This window comes from Glycine soja, chromosome 14 (assembly GCF_004193775.1).
Source record: "Glycine soja cultivar W05 chromosome 14, ASM419377v2, whole genome shotgun sequence".
Taxonomy (NCBI): Eukaryota; Viridiplantae; Streptophyta; class Magnoliopsida; order Fabales; family Fabaceae; genus Glycine; species Glycine soja.
This window is the reverse complement of record NC_041015.1, coordinates 4,848,349-4,867,372: the sequence shown is the minus strand read 5'-3', so window position 1 is coordinate 4,867,372 and position 19,024 is coordinate 4,848,349. Positions and strand designations below refer to the sequence as shown.

Genomic DNA, 19,024 nt, shown 5'->3' with positions numbered 1-19,024 from the left:
TATGTTAATTTTTCTATTTCTTAATATTTATTAATTTTTTTCTTCAATGTTTCATTAAAATTAATTACTTAATTATTTATATTTAATTTAACAATTAATTAAATAAAATATTTAAAAGTGAGACCTAAAAAAATCGTCTAAGATCCTAAAAGAAGATCTACTAATAAAGAAAAAAAAAAGTGAGATGAATGTTAACAGATCTTCATTCCTGCGAGTAATCTAAGATCTCAAGTTGTGATCTACCACTAAAAATGCTCTTAAGTAACTTTTCTTAATTCAGAAGTGTTACTTTGAAAAGATGTATCCACCATGCATTGTCCAAAGGGTCTTTTCCTCATTTGGTGTATTTTCAGATTCATCTTTTATTCCACCTAAAACTTACCATCTATTGTTATTAGATTTGTCCAATGTTAAATTTACAAAATATATATCTTATTTTTCCGTCAATGATGTCTTGCATATCATTACAAAAGTATATTAGCAAAAATATGTATTTTTTATTATGATATTAGTATGATATTATTTCTGTCCTAAATAATGATTAATCTTTATTGAGGTTAAGATGATTAGTACATATAAAGTAAGTATTTTGTTTCAATATAATTCGTTATACATCCAGTAACTAACCAAGATTGAACCCTTAACTATTTAATTTAGAGAAATAAATTATTACCACTTCACTTCACTTATGCTAATCGTAATTGAGTTATTAACAAAAACATGTTTAAACCATTTTACTAATTTTGAAAGAAAGAAAGAAAAAAAAGTTCCAAAGGTGCCCCAGCCCAGCCCAGGAAAAGCAAAGTCTTATCCTGACAGAAAGATCAGTAGAGCAAAGAACAAAAGTGGTCAGATACCAAAATATCCGGCATTTATTTCCTTCCCAAGTGAGTATCCTCTTTCTCTCCTTTCAGATTCTCTCACCAGATAGTCATAGATACCCCCCGTGTGCTCCCTCTTCCCCCTCCATTAATGTTCCCTCCTCGATTTTCCAATCCATCTCTCTCTCTCTCTACCCTAATCTCCTTCTCCCCACTTCCTCTATATAATACACACCATACAACATAACATTCGTATATACACACAGTACCAACCACTCTTTTTACTTGATTTACTTCCTCCATGGCATCTTTCATCATCATACCACTCCTCCTTCTTTTCATCTCCGCCGTCCATCTCTTCCTCCACCGCCGGTCCCGCTGCCGGCGCCTCCGCCTACCGCCGGGGACGCTCGGACTCCCCTTTGTTGGTGAAACCTTACAGCTCATATCAGCTTATAAAAGTGACAACCCGGAACCCTTCATGGACCAGCGCGTGAAACGCTACGGTCCAATCTTCACCACCCACGTGTTCGGCGAACCCACCGTTTTCTCGGCCGACCCGGAAACGAACCGGTTCATTTTGTTGAACGAAGGGAAATTGTTCGAATGTAGCTATCCCGGTTCGATATCGAACCTCCTCGGGAAACACTCTCTGCTCCTCATGAAGGGCTCTCTCCACAAGAGAATGCACTCCCTCACCATGAGCTTCGCCAACTCCTCCATCATCAAAGACCATTTATTGGTCGACATAGACCGCCTCATCCGGCTCAATCTGGATTCCTGGTCCGACCGGGTTCTTCTGATGGAAGAAGCCAAGAAGGTTAGCTCGTTAAATTCATTTTCATTCTATTTCAATAATCTTTTTTTTTTATTTATTTATCGAATATCAGTTAGTTTTGTTATTAGAAGAGATCGAATCTGCACTCTTTTCTTCTTTTACTTCTCTCTTAACCATTCAATTCATCTTATATCTTTATTTCAATAATCTCTTTATTATAAGTGCATGAATCAATGAATCAATTGATGCTAGTATCAAATATGAGTTTATTCCAACTTAGTTAATAATATTCTTAACCCGTACAAAATACTCAGAGAAAGTGTTTTAATGCATGTAACACAGTTATATGTACAATACTACTTGTACTTTCTTTGTGATATTTTGTGAAAATAACTTATATGAAAATAGTTTAATGCTATTGGGAATAAATTTGAGTTAACTTTCCCAAAAAATCGAATAACTGAGTCAAATATGCCGTGGATCGCTCGAGTTGAACTCACTTGCCATCATGATAATGAACGTGAATCATATTGTGGAGGTGATGTGGTGGTGGACCAGTTGTTTGCGCCTCATAATATTTATCTGGATTTTGTTTGTTTTGTTTATTTAGTTCAAAGTTCATCAGGGGTGTTGTGTCTGTATTTTTCTCCCTTTTGGTTCTAACTTCGTATTTTATTCGATTATTTTTAGGTTGATTGGTGCTGAAAAGTTCGATTAGTTAATAGTTTATGGATGATGTTTAGCATGTGAGTGTGATTTGCGTGATGGAAATGTAACTGGAGTTGGTGACTCAGATTCCATGGTTTAAGTATAATGTGTCCAATTCCATGCGTACGAGGCCCCACGTTAACTACAATGGGTTTATGGCGGCAAAAGAATAATAATCATTCCCTATATTAACTATAGCTTCGCATGCACATGTATGATTTTGTTCTTCATGTGACATTATTTGTATATGTTATGGTTTTGTGTATGGGCACACATATATCGTTGATTAAAAATATATTATCATTTTTATTATTTAAAATATTATAACATGATTAGCTCATATATGTCTTATTAACTTCATATTTTAAATAACATTCTCACACTTTTTTCCTTAAAAATGATACAAAAGAAAATTTTCCTTTTGTAATATGCTTTAATCCTGTCTGCTTCTTTTCTTCCTCTAAATTTAAAATTATCATGATGATGGTAATATTAAGAATGTTTGATTTTACTAAATTTTTGCTTTGGTGGGTTGCTTGCAGATAACGTTTGAGTTGACAGTGAAGCAGCTGATGAGCTTTGATCCAGGTGAATGGACTGAGACTCTAAGGAAAGAGTACGTGCTTGTGATTGAAGGATTTTTCTCAGTCCCTTTGCCTCTCTTCTCAAGTACCTACCGTAGAGCCATTAAGGTGCATGCTCTTTAATTTCTCTTTTAATTTGTTTTTCTCCACTCATTTGTTATTATATATGATTTTTTTTTAATAAAGTCATATAATAACAAATAAATAGATAACGTTGAAATATTTCTGTAAGTACTTATGAACTTTGAGACTTGCCTTCATCCTCGTGAGTCTCCAAAATTCAATTTTCCTATACTTTTTTGGTAAAAAAAAAAAAAATATGTTATGAAATGTTTATATAATTATATATGTAGGCTAGGACGAAGGTGGCAGAGGCATTAACATTGGTAGTGAGGGAGAGAAGAAAAGAAAGCGTAATGGGGGAGAAAAAGAATGACATGCTGGGGGCATTGTTGGCCTCCGGCTACCACTTTTCCGACGAGGAAATAGTCGATTTTATGTTGGCTTTGCTCGTCGCCGGCTATGAAACCACCTCTACAATAATGACTCTTGCCGTCAAGTTCCTCACCGAGACTCCTCTAGCATTGGCACAACTCAAGGTACGTCAAACATAAACATCAATTATAATTAACCACATGTATATATATACTCCCTCCAAACTTATTTATAAGGCATAAATTTGATGAGATTATATTTGTTTTTTTTTATAAGACTTAATTTATAATATTTTTATATTAATTATTTTTAAATTATAAATATCTCTCTTAAAAGAAGAGAGAGAAAGTATTGATAAATCATAAAAAAAAGAGAAATCTTAATGAGAATGATAATTTAAAAGAAATTTGAGATAAATTTGTTGTTATCAATTAAGTTAATCACTTTTTTTAATTCATCAAGTAATTAAATCTTACACAAGTTAGATAAGGATAAAATTTGAACAATGATTTTTTGATTTTCTTTGGTTTACATTCACTAAGAATCTATCAATATTTTCAATTAATTAAATCTTCTTGTTCCTGTGTGAAGGTAGGAAGTATTACTTACATATCTTTCTGATAAACTTTGATATTAATTTGTTAAGGGCGAATGAATATAAATATGTATAGCTAGAGTAGTGGACCATATAGATGTAGCTCCTTGCTTAGAATTACCCCACCAGCGTGTGCATGTCCGTGTCCATGACCACCGTTCATGTGGTGTGGTCTCCTTTGAAATCTCATTTTCGTTATCTCTATACTCACCACTTCCCCCACTCTAGATTGACCTATATTTTGCCTGCCGTCACATTTTTTTATTATTTATGAATGCATAGTTAAAAGTGACAACGAAATAACTCAAATAAGTTAGTCTCTTAATATATAAATAGCTAATTTAAATTACTATTTACTGCATTAAAAAAACTTTTAGACTCAGGTTTCTTTTTAACGGTGAGAGAGGCAAGACAAAGAAAGCAAAAGATTTGATGGCTGGTTTTGTTGTTTTCCGCACGTCTTGTAGTTTTCAATTGAAATTGAAACTTGAGGTTAAAACCTGTCCCCGTAAACTTTCCAACGGGGTTAATGCGGTTGAAAACTTGCTACTCATGCATTGGCTTGGACAGAACAATCATCAATGAGAACGATGTGGTGGGTAGTTGTATACTAGTGTGGATAATTTCACCAAAGAAGCGACATTTTAAATTAATCATATTAATTTTATATTTATATATATATATATATATAGATATATTTATTTTTTTAAATTTAAAATTAAATTTTTTAAAATAATAATAATTATTTTAAAACATTTTAATGGAAAAAACTAAATATAGACATTAAGTATGTTCCTTGGTTTAGAAGAATGAAAACAAATATATACCTAAAGCATAAATAGTAGTAATATTTTTGAAGTCCAAATTTAAAATCTCAAATGTAATTACATTGAAAATTTGATTCATAAACTTTCACCATACTCAAAGTTAATAGTATTGAATAAGGAGGATTGTCTTTAAATTGTCGGCAGATTTTTATTCATATGGTGACATAATATTAATCGATCAAAGTAATTTTGGTTTTTGAAACCACCTTATTATACAAACTGAGTTACATGGCGACATGGTCAAAGTTGAAAGGGACTGTACCCTAGTCAAATTCATGGAACCAACGTACAAAATTATTAGACCTGAACTGCACTGCACGCTTCGAAGTTTTGCTTCGAATTAGTCATGAAAAAAATTCAGACAAAAACAACCAATCATTTAAATAGAAAAAATAGAAGAGACAAATAATTAATCTGATCATACTTTGACCGACACTTGAGGGGCTTATGCGTCATTTGACGTGTACTATTTGGTATGTGGAGAACTTGTTCTATTTTGTTGCAGCGCAACGCAGAGTTATTATGTCTCTGGTCCCCTCGTGGTTATGCTTGATTTCGAGGATCATTTATGATCCAATGCTCCAAATTAAGTGATTAGGTCCCACTGTTAGCACAGCACAGCATAGATTAGTCCCCGTCCTTCACTTTCCTCCTTGGACCTGTTTTTCGGTTGTGCAAAAGTTCAGTTTAGATTATGAAAAATGTTTGTATTTAGCTATTGATTAAGAAATTACAAAAAATGTTTATTAAGATATGTAAAATTATACCGCTCGTGACTTTTTTTATGATCTTCCATGAGTTTTACAATAAATATTATTTTTAGTTTCTTAATTAATGTGCTTAGTGTACTGGTTAGCAAGATGATTTGATTATTATCTTTGTGTGATTAACAGTAATTTAATTAATTGATTATTGTATTGTATTGTCAATTATTATGAAGTAGGATTGTAGGAGTACATTTCATAATCCAAGCTAGAGAGTTTGATCAGAGACTTCTTTGTGTTGTTTTGGCAGGAAGAGCATGATCAAATCAGAGCCAAGAAGAGTTGCCCAGAGGCACCACTGGAGTGGACAGATTATAAGTCAATGGCATTTACTCAATGTGTAAGAATATCTTTAAATTCTGATTCAGTAACAAAGTCACAAACAGTTTCTATTAAGTTTATCATTATTATTTAATTTTGCCCACTTTTTCCTTCCTTCCTTCCTTTTTAACTGGAATGTGCACGATATAGGTTGTGAATGAGACTTTGAGGGTGGCAAACATAATAGGTGCGATATTCAGGAGAGCAATGACAGACATCAACATAAAAGGTAATCATATCAACTATTACCAATTATATCTTTAAACAAATTAGACCATAATTTAATTTTAATATGCAACCAATGAACTAAGTTTTAATTCCTCCCATGTAATAGGTTACACTATCCCAAAGGGATGGAGGGTCGTTGCTTCATTTCGTGCGGTACATCTAAACCCTGACCATTACAAAGATGCCCGCACCTTCAATCCATGGCGATGGCAGGTAACTCTCTCTCTCTTCATTTCATAAATACTTACAGGAGAAGAAAATAAAAACAAAAAATTAAATAAAATTATGCATAAGCTAAAAATAACCTACGCATAAATAAAAAACAAACTTTTAGAGAAGTTAATATGATAGAGTTTTTACAAATTTGCTTACAGATAGACTAATTTTAACTTATGTATAAGTAAATTTTGTTTTTTCTTCTCATTTCATTCTTCTAGAAATGCTTATGAAAAAGTTTATCTAAAAAGGCTCAATGATTTCATTGCTCTATGTTCAATTTCCCTTAAATGTCTATGTATTAGTTGCTTACTTAGGACTAAAATTGCAGAGTAACTCAGAAGCAAGTAGCCCTTCGAATGTATATACCCCTTTTGGAGGAGGTCCACGTCTATGCCCTGGGTATGAGCTAGCCAGAGTGGTGCTCTCTGTCTTCCTTCACCGCATTGTCACCCGTTATAGGTACAACACAATATTAAAGTATTAGTATACTTAACTCATTTTTTACAATGTGGCTCAATCACGGATTGTCATACATGATAATATTTTTATAATGCTAAATATGTCCTTTTTTAAGTTTGTAAACCAAGATAATAAAGAGAAGTTTCTCATGTTTAAATCACATTATACTTTCTAATTTATGTTAAATTATGATATAGACTCATTATGGATATGTTTTACTTTATTTTTTTTAAACCTTATACATCTCCCTTAAGACAAGTCAAATCCATTGAGGTGCACTTCTAAGTTCTATCACTAATGTTGTCTTTCAACCTTGTGCCAGTTGGTTTCCAGCAGAAGAAGATAAGTTGGTGTTTTTCCCAACCACTAGGACTCAGAAGAGGTATCCTATCATAGTGAAGCGTAGAGAGGAGTCCAGACTAAGTAAATCGCCATGAGAGAGCACCACACAAAGAAGAGCAAAGAAGAGATTATAGATGAGTTTAATCAGTATAATGTCTAATGTATTATTAAGCAATGAAGTTATTATATCCACTAGTTTAGCCGTTTATATTTTATTAATTTTAGGGGGTTATAGGAAGGAATGTCTTATTAGTAGACCTTGGGAAGGGATTGGAAATGAGGATGTGAAAGATCGAACCCCCTATCACCCTAATAAATCAGTTGAGCTAAATCCACCTGTGTATATGATCTTAATCAATTCCTACAAATCCTTTCACGTATATCATAATAAATCAATGGCGAAAGTATCCTGTTATGTTGGTATTCAAGTGTTTTTCAGTTCTGCATTAGAAATGAATATGAAACAGCCAAAATTTCAAATGAATATTTAGAAACAAATTAGGGGACTAAATGTAAGATATAATATAATATGGCAAATAATTATAGGCCATAAACATGAAGTCAACATACTGTGTATTGGGGGGAAATATTCTGTATTAGGGGAAATATCCCTTTTTAATGTAACAAGACAACTTTAGCAGCAGTACCTGAAACCATTACAGGTGTATAAGAAAACTTCAGCAGTTTAATTCTCTCGCACATGATACTGTAAATCACTGATTGAAATACCAAGATTTACATTTAATAGTAAATTTATGTGCCGTTTATCTATTAAAATTTTTAGTTTTATAACAGTTTCTTTAAGTTTTAATTATAATTTGGTGTTAATAAATATTTGTAAGTTTAATTGTCAAGTCTAATATTTTCTTATGTTTTATATAGGTTTGTATTAAAATAAATGAGATTGGACATGAAGCCCTTGTTGACCCTTGAGTGGAGAAGAGGAAAGCCCATGTTTTGAAGCCCAATAATATCATCGATTAGTATTTAAAAGAATATATTCCATTTTTTTTTTACTTATTACTTAATAGTTTTTATGATACAAATTTTTAGTAATTAGTAAATCTATTTATATTTTTTTAATAACATTATTATTATTATTATTATTTAAATTCCTTGAAGAACTGAATAACGGGTTAATACTACAAATAATTAATTAAATTCATACTTCCATTAAGCCTTTCGCCAGAAGAAAAAAAAAGATTCATTCACTTTTTATATGTACAAGAAGATATTCAAGAGACAAAGGGGAAAATAAACTTTAGAAAAACAATGGTAAACACAAAAAATGGACCGCTTATTGAGTTAATGTAACCCTGTGGCTTTAACCTGTCTCTATCCAGTGTTAGGTGTCAAGGTTACCGACATGCATGCATTGGACAAACCTGTATATACAAGGAGAATAAGATTAGCAATTTAGGTTTTGGTTCAAAAAGTCACTGTGTATTGTACAAAATGAAAATAATACACCTTAAAAAAAATCAATTCTTGTGCTGTCATTGCATATTTTTATATTGTCAACAAAAAAAATATTCTTGTGTTAATTTTTAATATAGTCATTATAAAAATTAACAAATATCATATTTGTTATTGGAGAAATACATATAATGTAAAATACTTTTATTTAGTAATTGGATTTAATTAAATTTATCTTAAAAGAGGGTTAATTAGTTACCTCTGCGTTTCGTTGCCACACCGAAGTACTAAAAATGAATAATTGACTGAAGGTGATGGCTGAAAATCTCTATGTTAGATTGATATAATTTCATCAAGCATCAATGCAGAGTCATAGACAGACTATAGAGTGGGTTCATTTGACTCTTTCTTCCCGAAGAATCTTCGAATACCCATTCTTGAAAGCTGAAATCTGCAAGCATATACAGCTTGTCAAATTTATTAGGATAATATTATATGTATATATCATTTGTCACCTTAATTTTACTAGATTTTTCTTTTCGAAATAAAATTAGATATTTTCTAACATTTTTTTTTTTGTTTTCGGATAGTAAGGCGCAGATAAAAAATGAAAAAAAAGGGTGCAAAAATGACCTTCCATTTCTTTGTCTTTTTTTCTATGTTCAATTCAAATAAATATGCGTTGAATTATTTGTTTCCCATATTTTTATATTATTTTCATTTTTTTCCTACGAATTTATTCTAAATTGACCAGTTTAAATATAATTATAGTTAATTTTTGTCCTACAATCGTATTTGTAATTAATTAATGAAACTATAAAGTAAACTGGGTGAAGGAAGATCAATCATAATCTCTTCCCTTTTAATCAATTACAAGCTTGTAGAAACTTAATATTTTTTCTTAATTGTTACCTTGCATGTCCATTAGGACTATAATTCAAGAAAAATATTATATTATTCTATGACTATTGAGTGCTACTAGATTAAGCATAGGTGATTAACAATTAGAAAGAGAAATGAGTTCTAGAAGAATTAGGTAACATTGGTAATCACACAGGTAAAACCAAATTTCTTAGGCTTCTCATAATTGAACTATTTTTTTATTGCCTATGCTATTGAGCATTGAGATTCTTTTAAACTTGCTTTGCTTTTTTTTTTTTTTTTCTTTCTTTCCTCGTTTTAATTTTAATTCATACTTCACACTTAAGTATTGCCAAAATAATTAAGGGATGGGAGATCTTACTACTTGCTACATGGGAAACAATATTGAGTCTTAAATATTTAACTTATTATTTGTTTGGAAATATCCCTGTCTAACCATACTAAAAAACGTTTAAGATGACTTTGGTGTTTTCTTTCTCACAACCAGCATTATCACAGTAATATCATAACACTGAAAAGCATCCCTACCAATGTTACAATTAAAAATAGAGAAAAATCATAAATAACAATATGTTCCCTTTTATTTAATTTAAGAAAAAGTTTTAAAAAAATGAGAAGATTGACTTTTAAATGCAAAAAATCAAAATTTTCATTTCTCCTATTTTCTCTTCAATTTAAATTTTAACTCTTTTTCTCTATCTCATTCTTTTTCACCTTACCAAATATTTCTCCACCCTACAAAACATAGACAAAGCTCAAGAAGATTGTTTGATTTTAATGGGTATTTTATTACTTTGATAAGACCTAAAGAATGAATCGTGTCAGTCATATTTTTATATGATAACAATATGCAAAAAAAAAGAAAAAAGAGTATTTCTTTATAGAGGCGACTTCTACAAAAATTAGTAAATATATAAAAACAAACAATAAATACAAAATTTTCAAATAAAGATAACATGTGCAATGTATGAAATGAAATGATGATGATTTTGACCTACCACCAGCCATGCACCATTAATTAAAACAAGAAGAGAACTGTTAATTTTGATTTTTTATGAAGAAAAAGTAGAGTTGAGGTATGAAATGACGGTGATTGATAATACCTAATTTAGTTAAAATATATTAAGAGTGTAAAAATAAAATAAAATTAGACTATCATCTTATTCATGTCTGAATCTCGGAGGCTCTAAAATTGAATAGTCAAAAGACCTTAGCCAAACTCTAAAAATGTCTAGAGTGATAAAAAAGAGCATTTTCTATTTATTGAATGTGTTGAGCCTAAGATCAGAAGCTAACCCAAAGTTAAAAATCCAACTATCTCATATTCGGTCGACTTGTTTGGCTAAATGAACCACATCTAATTATATTGTGTCATATAACATTTTTATATTAACAATTGATCAAAATTAAAAATCAGAAGAATAAAGTTGATCAAAAGTAAACTATTTAAAAAAATCTGAAAAAGTAACTTAACTCAATCAAGAGATAAAGGTAAAATCATTTTCAATTTCTCATGTAAAACACCTACTAATTTCAAAACTTTATACAATTATGCCATGTACGTACGAATCGATCAATTATTCACTATAAAATAAGCAAATACTATCATTTTCTTCTTTTCTATTTTGTCTTGTTATGAAGTAAAGTGGGAAGAAAAGACTCTTACAGCTTCAATGTCAATCTTGTAGACGAGAAGCTTCCTTCTTTCTCTGCAACTTGTTCTGTAGGCAACAACGACATGCCCCACTGCCAAAGCACACGACCACACGAACAGAGCTATTTGGGAACTTCTATCATACCCTGACCCTCTTCTTTCATCAACACTTGTGTTTAAGCTAAACACGTAAACAGCTTTCAAGCAAACAAACATCAAAGACATCACTGAGCACAACATGGTGACCCCCAAATAAGGTCCATGTGAAAGCCTTTGCCCATCGCAAAAACTATACACACCTACACAATACCCACCACCAATTCAAAACACAGGAAATGAGAAATTAGAGTATTGCTTTTAATCATAGTTTTAAATTGCAATTGCGGGTTTCAACACTACCATTACAACAATTGTGGACCGCTATTTAAAATCGGACTTTTAATTACAAAACTCAGATGGTCTTCATTAAGTGCTTTTAGTAGTATTTTTTAATTAGAATTAAAATTTCATCTCAATAATTCTTCTATAAATGTTTACATTAAGATCAACATCAATGATTGAGATAAAATTCCAGTTCTAATAAAAGAAGAAGAAGATATAAAAACAATCATAGAACTGTTTCTAAGTTTTTATTATGCTTATAATTCAAAAGGGTACTTAAAAATTGGAGATTTTGCTTTGTAAATGTACTTACATAAGATGACAAGTGATCGTGCCATAGATAATAGAGGTATGTCAATGAGAGAGTATCCAAAATCGTAGTTGTCAAAATGGGAGAAGAGAGAAGATGGTGAAAAAGCTGAGAGTAGAGCTGAAGGAACAAGTGCATCGGCAATAACCAAGAGAACCGGGGCAGAGAAAAGAAGCAGTGATATAACCATGGTGATCAAGAAGAACACAACCTTCACACCTCTCCACACCCTTTTGGATTTCTCTTCCTTTGAAAACCCCATTATCTTCCTAATTCCAATCCTTGACGTGCTTCAAAACTATTTTTTTGTATTTATTTACAAAATAGTGAAAGGCAAGAAGCACGTAAAAGGCAATTCACAAGAAAAAATGAAGGGAAAGGCTTAAAAGAGAGGCATGGAAGGTGCAACGTTTTTTACAGTAATTTGATTTTACTGTATAGAGGAATGCTAACGTGACATTCTCTTCTAACACTATCCATTAAAAACTTTTTCTATGATTAATTAGAATTTTTTAAAATTATCAATTTTAATTGACTTTGCTTCTCATTTAATATAAATAAAGAAAAAAATTATTAAATAAGAAAGAAAACCTATCAAAAGTTATGATTTTCAATCAATAATAATCACTCGAAGAAAAAGTTTTAGAAAAATGTTTTCATCATTTCTCTACTTTATATATATATATATACATACATACATATATGAGTGACGACTACAAAAATGCTTGGAACTTTACACGCACAAAACTTTAGACTATTTCTCTCTCCCTAACGCGGCAAACATCACACCTAAACGGCTTAAACGATAATCAACTGTTTTTTCGTTTCAATTTCAATGTTGTTTTATAACTGGGAGGTTGATTCTATGTGAACCCTCTATTTCGTGGGATTTGGATCTTTGTTGAGAGGGTGACACGCGTCCCCTGTGTTGCTTAGTCAACGAGATCTAACATCGAAGAAATGAAAAGTCCATAGGGTCAAAGAGTGGGTTGTGGGTGATTTTAATTTTCTATATCTTTCTGCCCATAAGCGCGCATGGTGGAACCGAAAGATTGAACGCATGTGATCACATGCGGCATTTTTGGTTTACGAGTAAATATGATTAATTGATTTTGTTTCTTTCTGCATCATTTTTATTAATTGTACGTTAAAATATGCTTTTCGTGCATCATTTTTATTAATTGAATGTTAAAATAATTTTTTTGTTCTTATAGATATAAAAATGTTTAAAATTTGTTTCTACAAAATTTTTAGTACATTTTTCATTATCAAAAATTAAAATGTATCATTTTTAATCTAAACACTTAATTATGATAAATATAAATATATAATGATGTCTTTTGCATAAGTTATACATGTAAATTTTATATTTTTTTTATATCAATTGCATATATAATTGATGTAAAAAATCAATACAGATAGATTTGGATGTTTAAATCATGTTTTGGATCAAATAATGACACATTTAAATTTTATGAGAATAAAAAATATATAGAAAATTTTATAATGAATTTTGAATATTTTTATATTTATAAGAAAAAATATTTTTTATTTTTAATGGTCAGCTACGGCATTGCTTCCTGCTGCATAATTGAATTCACCAATTCTAGCAAAATGCCAAAATATATAGAACTCTCAAAATTAACTTAACATGAGTTAATGTCCTTGTTGGTGGGCTAGGATAATTCTTCCAATAGACTTGCAAAATCATGATTCGCGGCAAGGGAATTTAATTTTCTGCTCAAAAGTTAGGTGGCCGGGCTTTAAAACCTCAAATATAATTAAAGGCCCGTGCGTTTTTCTTGTTCTTGTCAGAGAACACTTGTTTTTATGAGAAATAATGGTATAACGGGAAGGTATCATTCTCTACACAACAGGGTTGAGGGCCAATTGCATGTTAGAAATATTAGTATAGACTCACTTAAAAGATTATCACACATATATTCAAACTGCAATTAATTTCATCCAATTGTATGTACTAAACTAGTCTTCTAGATGTTAGGTGATCTCCTTAGAAAGAGTTTCACACCATCTAGAGAATACGTACAAAATTGATTTGGAAATATTTCAAATAAAAATTATAACATTTATTTAGACTAATGAAAGTAATTTAATTTAATTTTTTTGAACTTATTTTATTAGACGTTTTATAATTTTGACCAAAACATTTCCTTTAAACTTATTTTAGTAATTTTTGTAATGAAATATATAACTTAGCATTACAAAATTAAATCATGCTCTCTAATGCAACCTTAAACCACTATTAGTCAATATTGCATCTGTTGGGTATCAGATTAATAAAATAATATCTCACAACTAAAATAAGATATAAGAAAAATAAAAAATGACACACAATATTTTAACAGGAAAAATCATCAACAAATAAGAAAAAAAATCACAAGTAAGACTGAGAAATTGTTTCACTAAATGAAAAATAAATTACAACCTCTCTCTTAATACAAGGAGAGAATAATTACACTCTCTTGTAATAATAGGAGACTACACTCTCTATTTTAGGAGAAACTCACTACACTTATAACTGTTTTTTCTCTCTTGAAATGGGGTGCCAAAGCACATAGCAATGCTTGCTATTTATAGGCAAAGATGGAGCTTGGTCATTCAATGCAATGACAATTTTTTCTTCTTCTAGCTAATACTTATTCGTAGCATGCGTAGAAAAAATTTACTAGTCGTTTTTTTTTTTTACTTTCTTGCCACAAAACGTGGTTGTACGATTTCACAATCTCTCACTTAAAGCTACTTTTGTGTGCTTTCAAATATTTCTCTATCTTGTCCGTTTCTCTTGCATATGTTTCTAATAGGCCAAATGAGGATTGACACCATGCAAACTTGTTTGCAATGATTGGCTTGGTCATGACATCTGCTAGGTTGTCTTTGGTGTGAATCTTTTCCATGTCTACACTTCCTTCATATACTACTTCTCTGACAAAGTGATATTGAACACCTATATGCTTTATCTTGGAATGAAAGGCTAGATTCCTTTCAATGTGTAGGGCATTCTAACTGTCACAATACACAATAGTCTTCTGCTGCTTGTGCCCAAGTTCCTTCATTAACCTTTGAAACCAAATAGCTTCCTTGCAAGCTTCGGTAGTTGCCATGCATGCACTCAGCTTCTATAGTAGACAAAGCTACAAATAACTTGGATAACCAGCTCATTTCCCTTTTTGCAAGTGTAAACACATAGTTAGTAGTAGATTTTCTTTTATCAAGATCACCTGCAAAATATGAATCGACCCTGACAATAAATTCCAATCCTTCAAAACATAATGCAACACTTGAGGTGCCTTCGATGTATCTAAGGATCCTCTTCACAACACTTCAATTCTCTCTACTAGGATCTTCCATGAACCTACTAATCATTCGCATTGCTTGTGCAATGTCTGGTCTAGTACAAATCATGGTGTACATAAGGCTTCCCATCACTAATGCATATGGTACTAGAGACATTTCCATCCTCTCCGCTTCACTACTAGGACTCATACTTGAGGATAACTTATAATTGACATGAAGTGGGTTAGAAATTGAATTACAATCTTGCATGTTGAAGCATTGCAAAACTTTTAGTAAGTAATTCTTTTTGAGAATGTCAAACCTTGGTGTCTTTTTTGTCTCAGTAAATTTGTATCCCTAAAATCTTGTATGCAAGTCCCAAGTCCTTCATATCAAACTTCCTTGCCAATTGTGCCTTTAACTCTTGGATTCGATCTTTGTTGGGGCCAACCACCAACAACATCGTCGACATAATGTACAAATGTTATTGATTAGAGTAAGATATATAACATTGGGATGATTCAAATGTAAAATCCCACAATTTTATGATTTAATTTCCTTTAAGTGATTCAAATTGTATTGAAGAGGAGGTAAAATAATTTTTAAAACGTGATTTAAATATGAAAATTATAAAGATCTTAGGATTTTATGATTTTGTTGTAAAATCCTATTATTTGATTTACAATTTTATCTCGTTCCTCGTTTAAGATAAAATCTCAATTTTAACTACCTTGATTTTTTTTATCATTTCCAATTATTTACAAATGCAATCAATTAAGTTATTTAAGAAAAACATGTCAATATGATGTGTTATAATTGATAGATAACCTTATCTTTTAAGCATGTGATTATATGTTTAATTCATGGTGTGTATGAAAAAACATCTTTTAAAAAATGTCAACCACTTATATGAATCTCAATATCTAAGAGAATTAGTCCTTAACTTTTAACAAAAAATACCTCATAAGTATTATCAAAATAAGAAAGATTAAAGACCTCAAACAAAAAAAAATTCATTAAATCTCATGGTGGGTGTCACAATGTCCCAAATGATATATGGAGATCTTTAAATTAAGATCAACTCCAAAGACCTAAAGTGTCCCATTCATTTGAGCTTTTTAGCTTCGTTTCTTTCCTATGGTATATATGCATATATACAAGTACAGTATGAAGATTATATTTTGAAGTTTGTGGATACCCTTCAAGCTCCAAGTTCTCTTTCCGAGTACCTACTCTCATTTTCATACTACCAAGCCCCCTACTTCCCATAATTGCCAAGTCAACATAAGTTCGAGCTCTAAATCTGAGTATTTCATTGGCCACTGTACCCAGATTATATCCGGAGAATACACAACTGTTCAATCTTGAATCAAGCAAGGGAAAGGGCCTAAAATCCTCATCTACAATGGTCACCATGGTATCAAAGGATTGTGCCTGAACTTCATTATTAGATTTTATACTGGGTCATATCCAAGTATAGACATGAATATGCTTGTTCATAATCATACGAGCATTTTAAAAATAAAAATAAAAAATTAATATTTTTTCATTAAAATATTGGACATTACAATAAAATACATATACATTAAGACACTATGAATTTTTAAAATTTTATTTTTTAATTTTGTAATTAATAATTATTACTTCATGTTTTTTTAACTGGATTCCTTGATAAGAAAAAAAAAATCAAGTCTTACTTGATGTATTTATATAACATTGTTGATTAGGACAAGTATGCTATTATTTACAAGAGATATATGAATCACTTTCTAGAAAACGAAAACATAAGATAAGGCATGGTCATATTTCATGAAATGCGCCTTGACCAAAAGCGAAAGATTTGATAAAATGTCAATAATAAAATACTACAACTATGAAGGATCTTGTAGTTCAAAAACTTGTTTCGTATAGATGATTATTGTAAGAGAGAAGGAACCAGCATTTGAAAAATTTAGATGCCTTTCATATCTGCTAGGAGTTTTCCTTCCAGACCAAATGTTCATTTGATCAAATGATCCAATAAATTTATTAATTAAAAACCTTGCTTTAAGTTAATCACGCACACGGATATGCATGCACGTATATAAGAAGAGATAGGTATTTTTTTTATAAACATTAAATTTTATAGATCTAACTATTAATATGAAAAAATAGAACAAGTAAAGTATATAAAGTTTTTATATAATTTAGATTTATTTAATATTTAATTAATCAAGTTTATTTTTTTACTACCGACTAATTAAATTAATTAACATAAAATTATTTCAATTTAATTAAGAGTTTTAAACGAGTTCGAATTTTAAACATACATTTACATTAAATATTTATAAGAAGAATTTTATTGACATAATAATTATATGTGGTTCAAAGAAAGATTGCCTCATAAAAAATAATCGTGGTGCTAAAAAAAATAACTCCATTTTTTATATAAAAAAATCAAGTTTATTTTAACCATATTATATTTTCCAAAAATATAAATAAATAATTATAAGATAACATATCATTTTTATTTTATCTAAAATTTGACAGATAAAAATATATGATTTAATGATTCAACTTACAATTTTTTTTTTAATTTTATAAAAGAGTTATAAAGAAAAGTAAATTTTAATTACTTACTCCTCTTGAAATAAGAAATGAAAGGTTGCATAATTTTCTACAGAGCAAGTTTATTGGTCAGGGTCTTTCTATTAAGTAAAAAGAAGAAATAAGACAAATGCTAATAAAAAAGATAAATAAAAATAAGTGAGAATAAAGTAAAAATTAAATGTGTTTGATCGATAGAAACATAAAATAAAAAAGAAAAAAAAAATTAAAATAAGAAGAAATAGTGTGGAAATGAATAGTGAGACACACTTACTTTCTAATTCCCTCTTTTTTATTTTTCTCTCATATCAAACAAATCCAATTTTATCCATCTCACCCTTATTTTCACCCCCTCTCCTCTATTTCCAAGCAAACAAACAGCCCTTAAGTATGTTACAAAGGAGACGTTTAACCTTATTCAAAGTAAAAACTTCTATGTGATGGGACTATCTTTTTCATTGGAGAATAAGTCTCAATTTGAGATTCAATATTGAAAGAAATCAGGCATATATCACCTGAACCAACCACCGATTGTTACCTTCTGAAACGTTAACATCAATGCATAAAATTCAATACCATATGAAATTCCTTCAAAGTTCAAACACTTGGATTTGAAATTTCTTTCCAAACTAACTTCCAGTCTATTCATACTGATGGATGGCCAAGATTTAACAGAATCAAAATGGTGAATAACCTAATTAATGATTTTTTCAACTTTCTAATGAATGAATAGCAAAAGTGCAAAATTTCCATCGATCCCTGTTTTAAAATACACTATGTGAAGCACTACCTCAAAAATCCTCTCCCTAGGGGTTTGGAGGGGAAGAATTGAAGAAGAGAGTTGAGAGTTGAGATTGTAAAAGAAAGAGGGTGAATTTGAGCATAAATTCAATAGCTCTCTGGCAGAGTTTAGAGTCGTTGACATGAATCATATGTACCTGCTTCACCCAAAAAATAAATCAACTTGTTCCGATGGTACTTGGCACTCGCCCTCATTGCAACTTGAGCTGAAAGTTTCCCCCAGCAGGATCACAAATATCATTGTTATAATAACATTATGCCCTCATTTAATGTATTTAACTGATAAAATTATGTTAAAATATGGCTCAGTTATTGTTGTTGGTATTACCTTGTTGTGTTGGGAAGATAAAATTTCTTGTCCCTTAGATGTACACAAGAGTTTGTGTTGAATATGCGCAAGATGGGTTGAAAATGGAGCAAATTAATCTGATTATCGCATGAGATGCATTATATGATCTCAAATTCTCATAATTATCCAATGAAATTAAGTCGATCATAACAGTGGGAAATACAGAAAAAATTTAAAATGGTCATTTAGATGGAACATATTATAAGAAAAAGCTATCCATCATCCCGTTATAAAGATGAGAATCCGGTAAAGGCAGTGGAATATGAATAA

General features: G+C 30.6%; 2 protein-coding genes across 2 annotated transcripts; one reads left to right on the top strand and one right to left on the bottom strand.

The window, feature by feature from the left end:
• Positions 1–838: 838 nt before the first annotated feature.
• On the top strand, positions 839–7,504 carry LOC114382937 (cytochrome P450 90A1-like). Its single transcript, XM_028342483.1, has 8 exons — positions 839–1,641; positions 2,850–2,999; positions 3,245–3,490; positions 5,763–5,852; positions 5,984–6,062; positions 6,168–6,274; positions 6,609–6,739; positions 7,062–7,504. The coding sequence occupies exons 1-8, from the start codon at positions 1,123–1,125 to the stop codon at positions 7,174–7,176; spliced, it is 1,437 nt and encodes a 478-aa protein (XP_028198284.1). The 5' UTR covers positions 839–1,122; the 3' UTR covers positions 7,177–7,504.
• Positions 7,505–8,233: 729 nt separating this feature from the next.
• LOC114382939 lies at positions 8,234–12,132 on the bottom strand. The gene is made up of 4 exons (XM_028342484.1): positions 11,728–12,132; positions 11,046–11,332; positions 8,757–8,948; positions 8,234–8,466 (listed from the first exon to the last, which is right to left on the bottom strand). The coding sequence occupies exons 1-3, from the start codon at positions 11,984–11,986 to the stop codon at positions 8,892–8,894; spliced, it is 603 nt and encodes a 200-aa protein (XP_028198285.1). The 5' UTR covers positions 11,987–12,132; the 3' UTR covers positions 8,234–8,466; positions 8,757–8,891.
• Between the last annotated feature and the right edge of the window lie 6,892 nt (positions 12,133–19,024).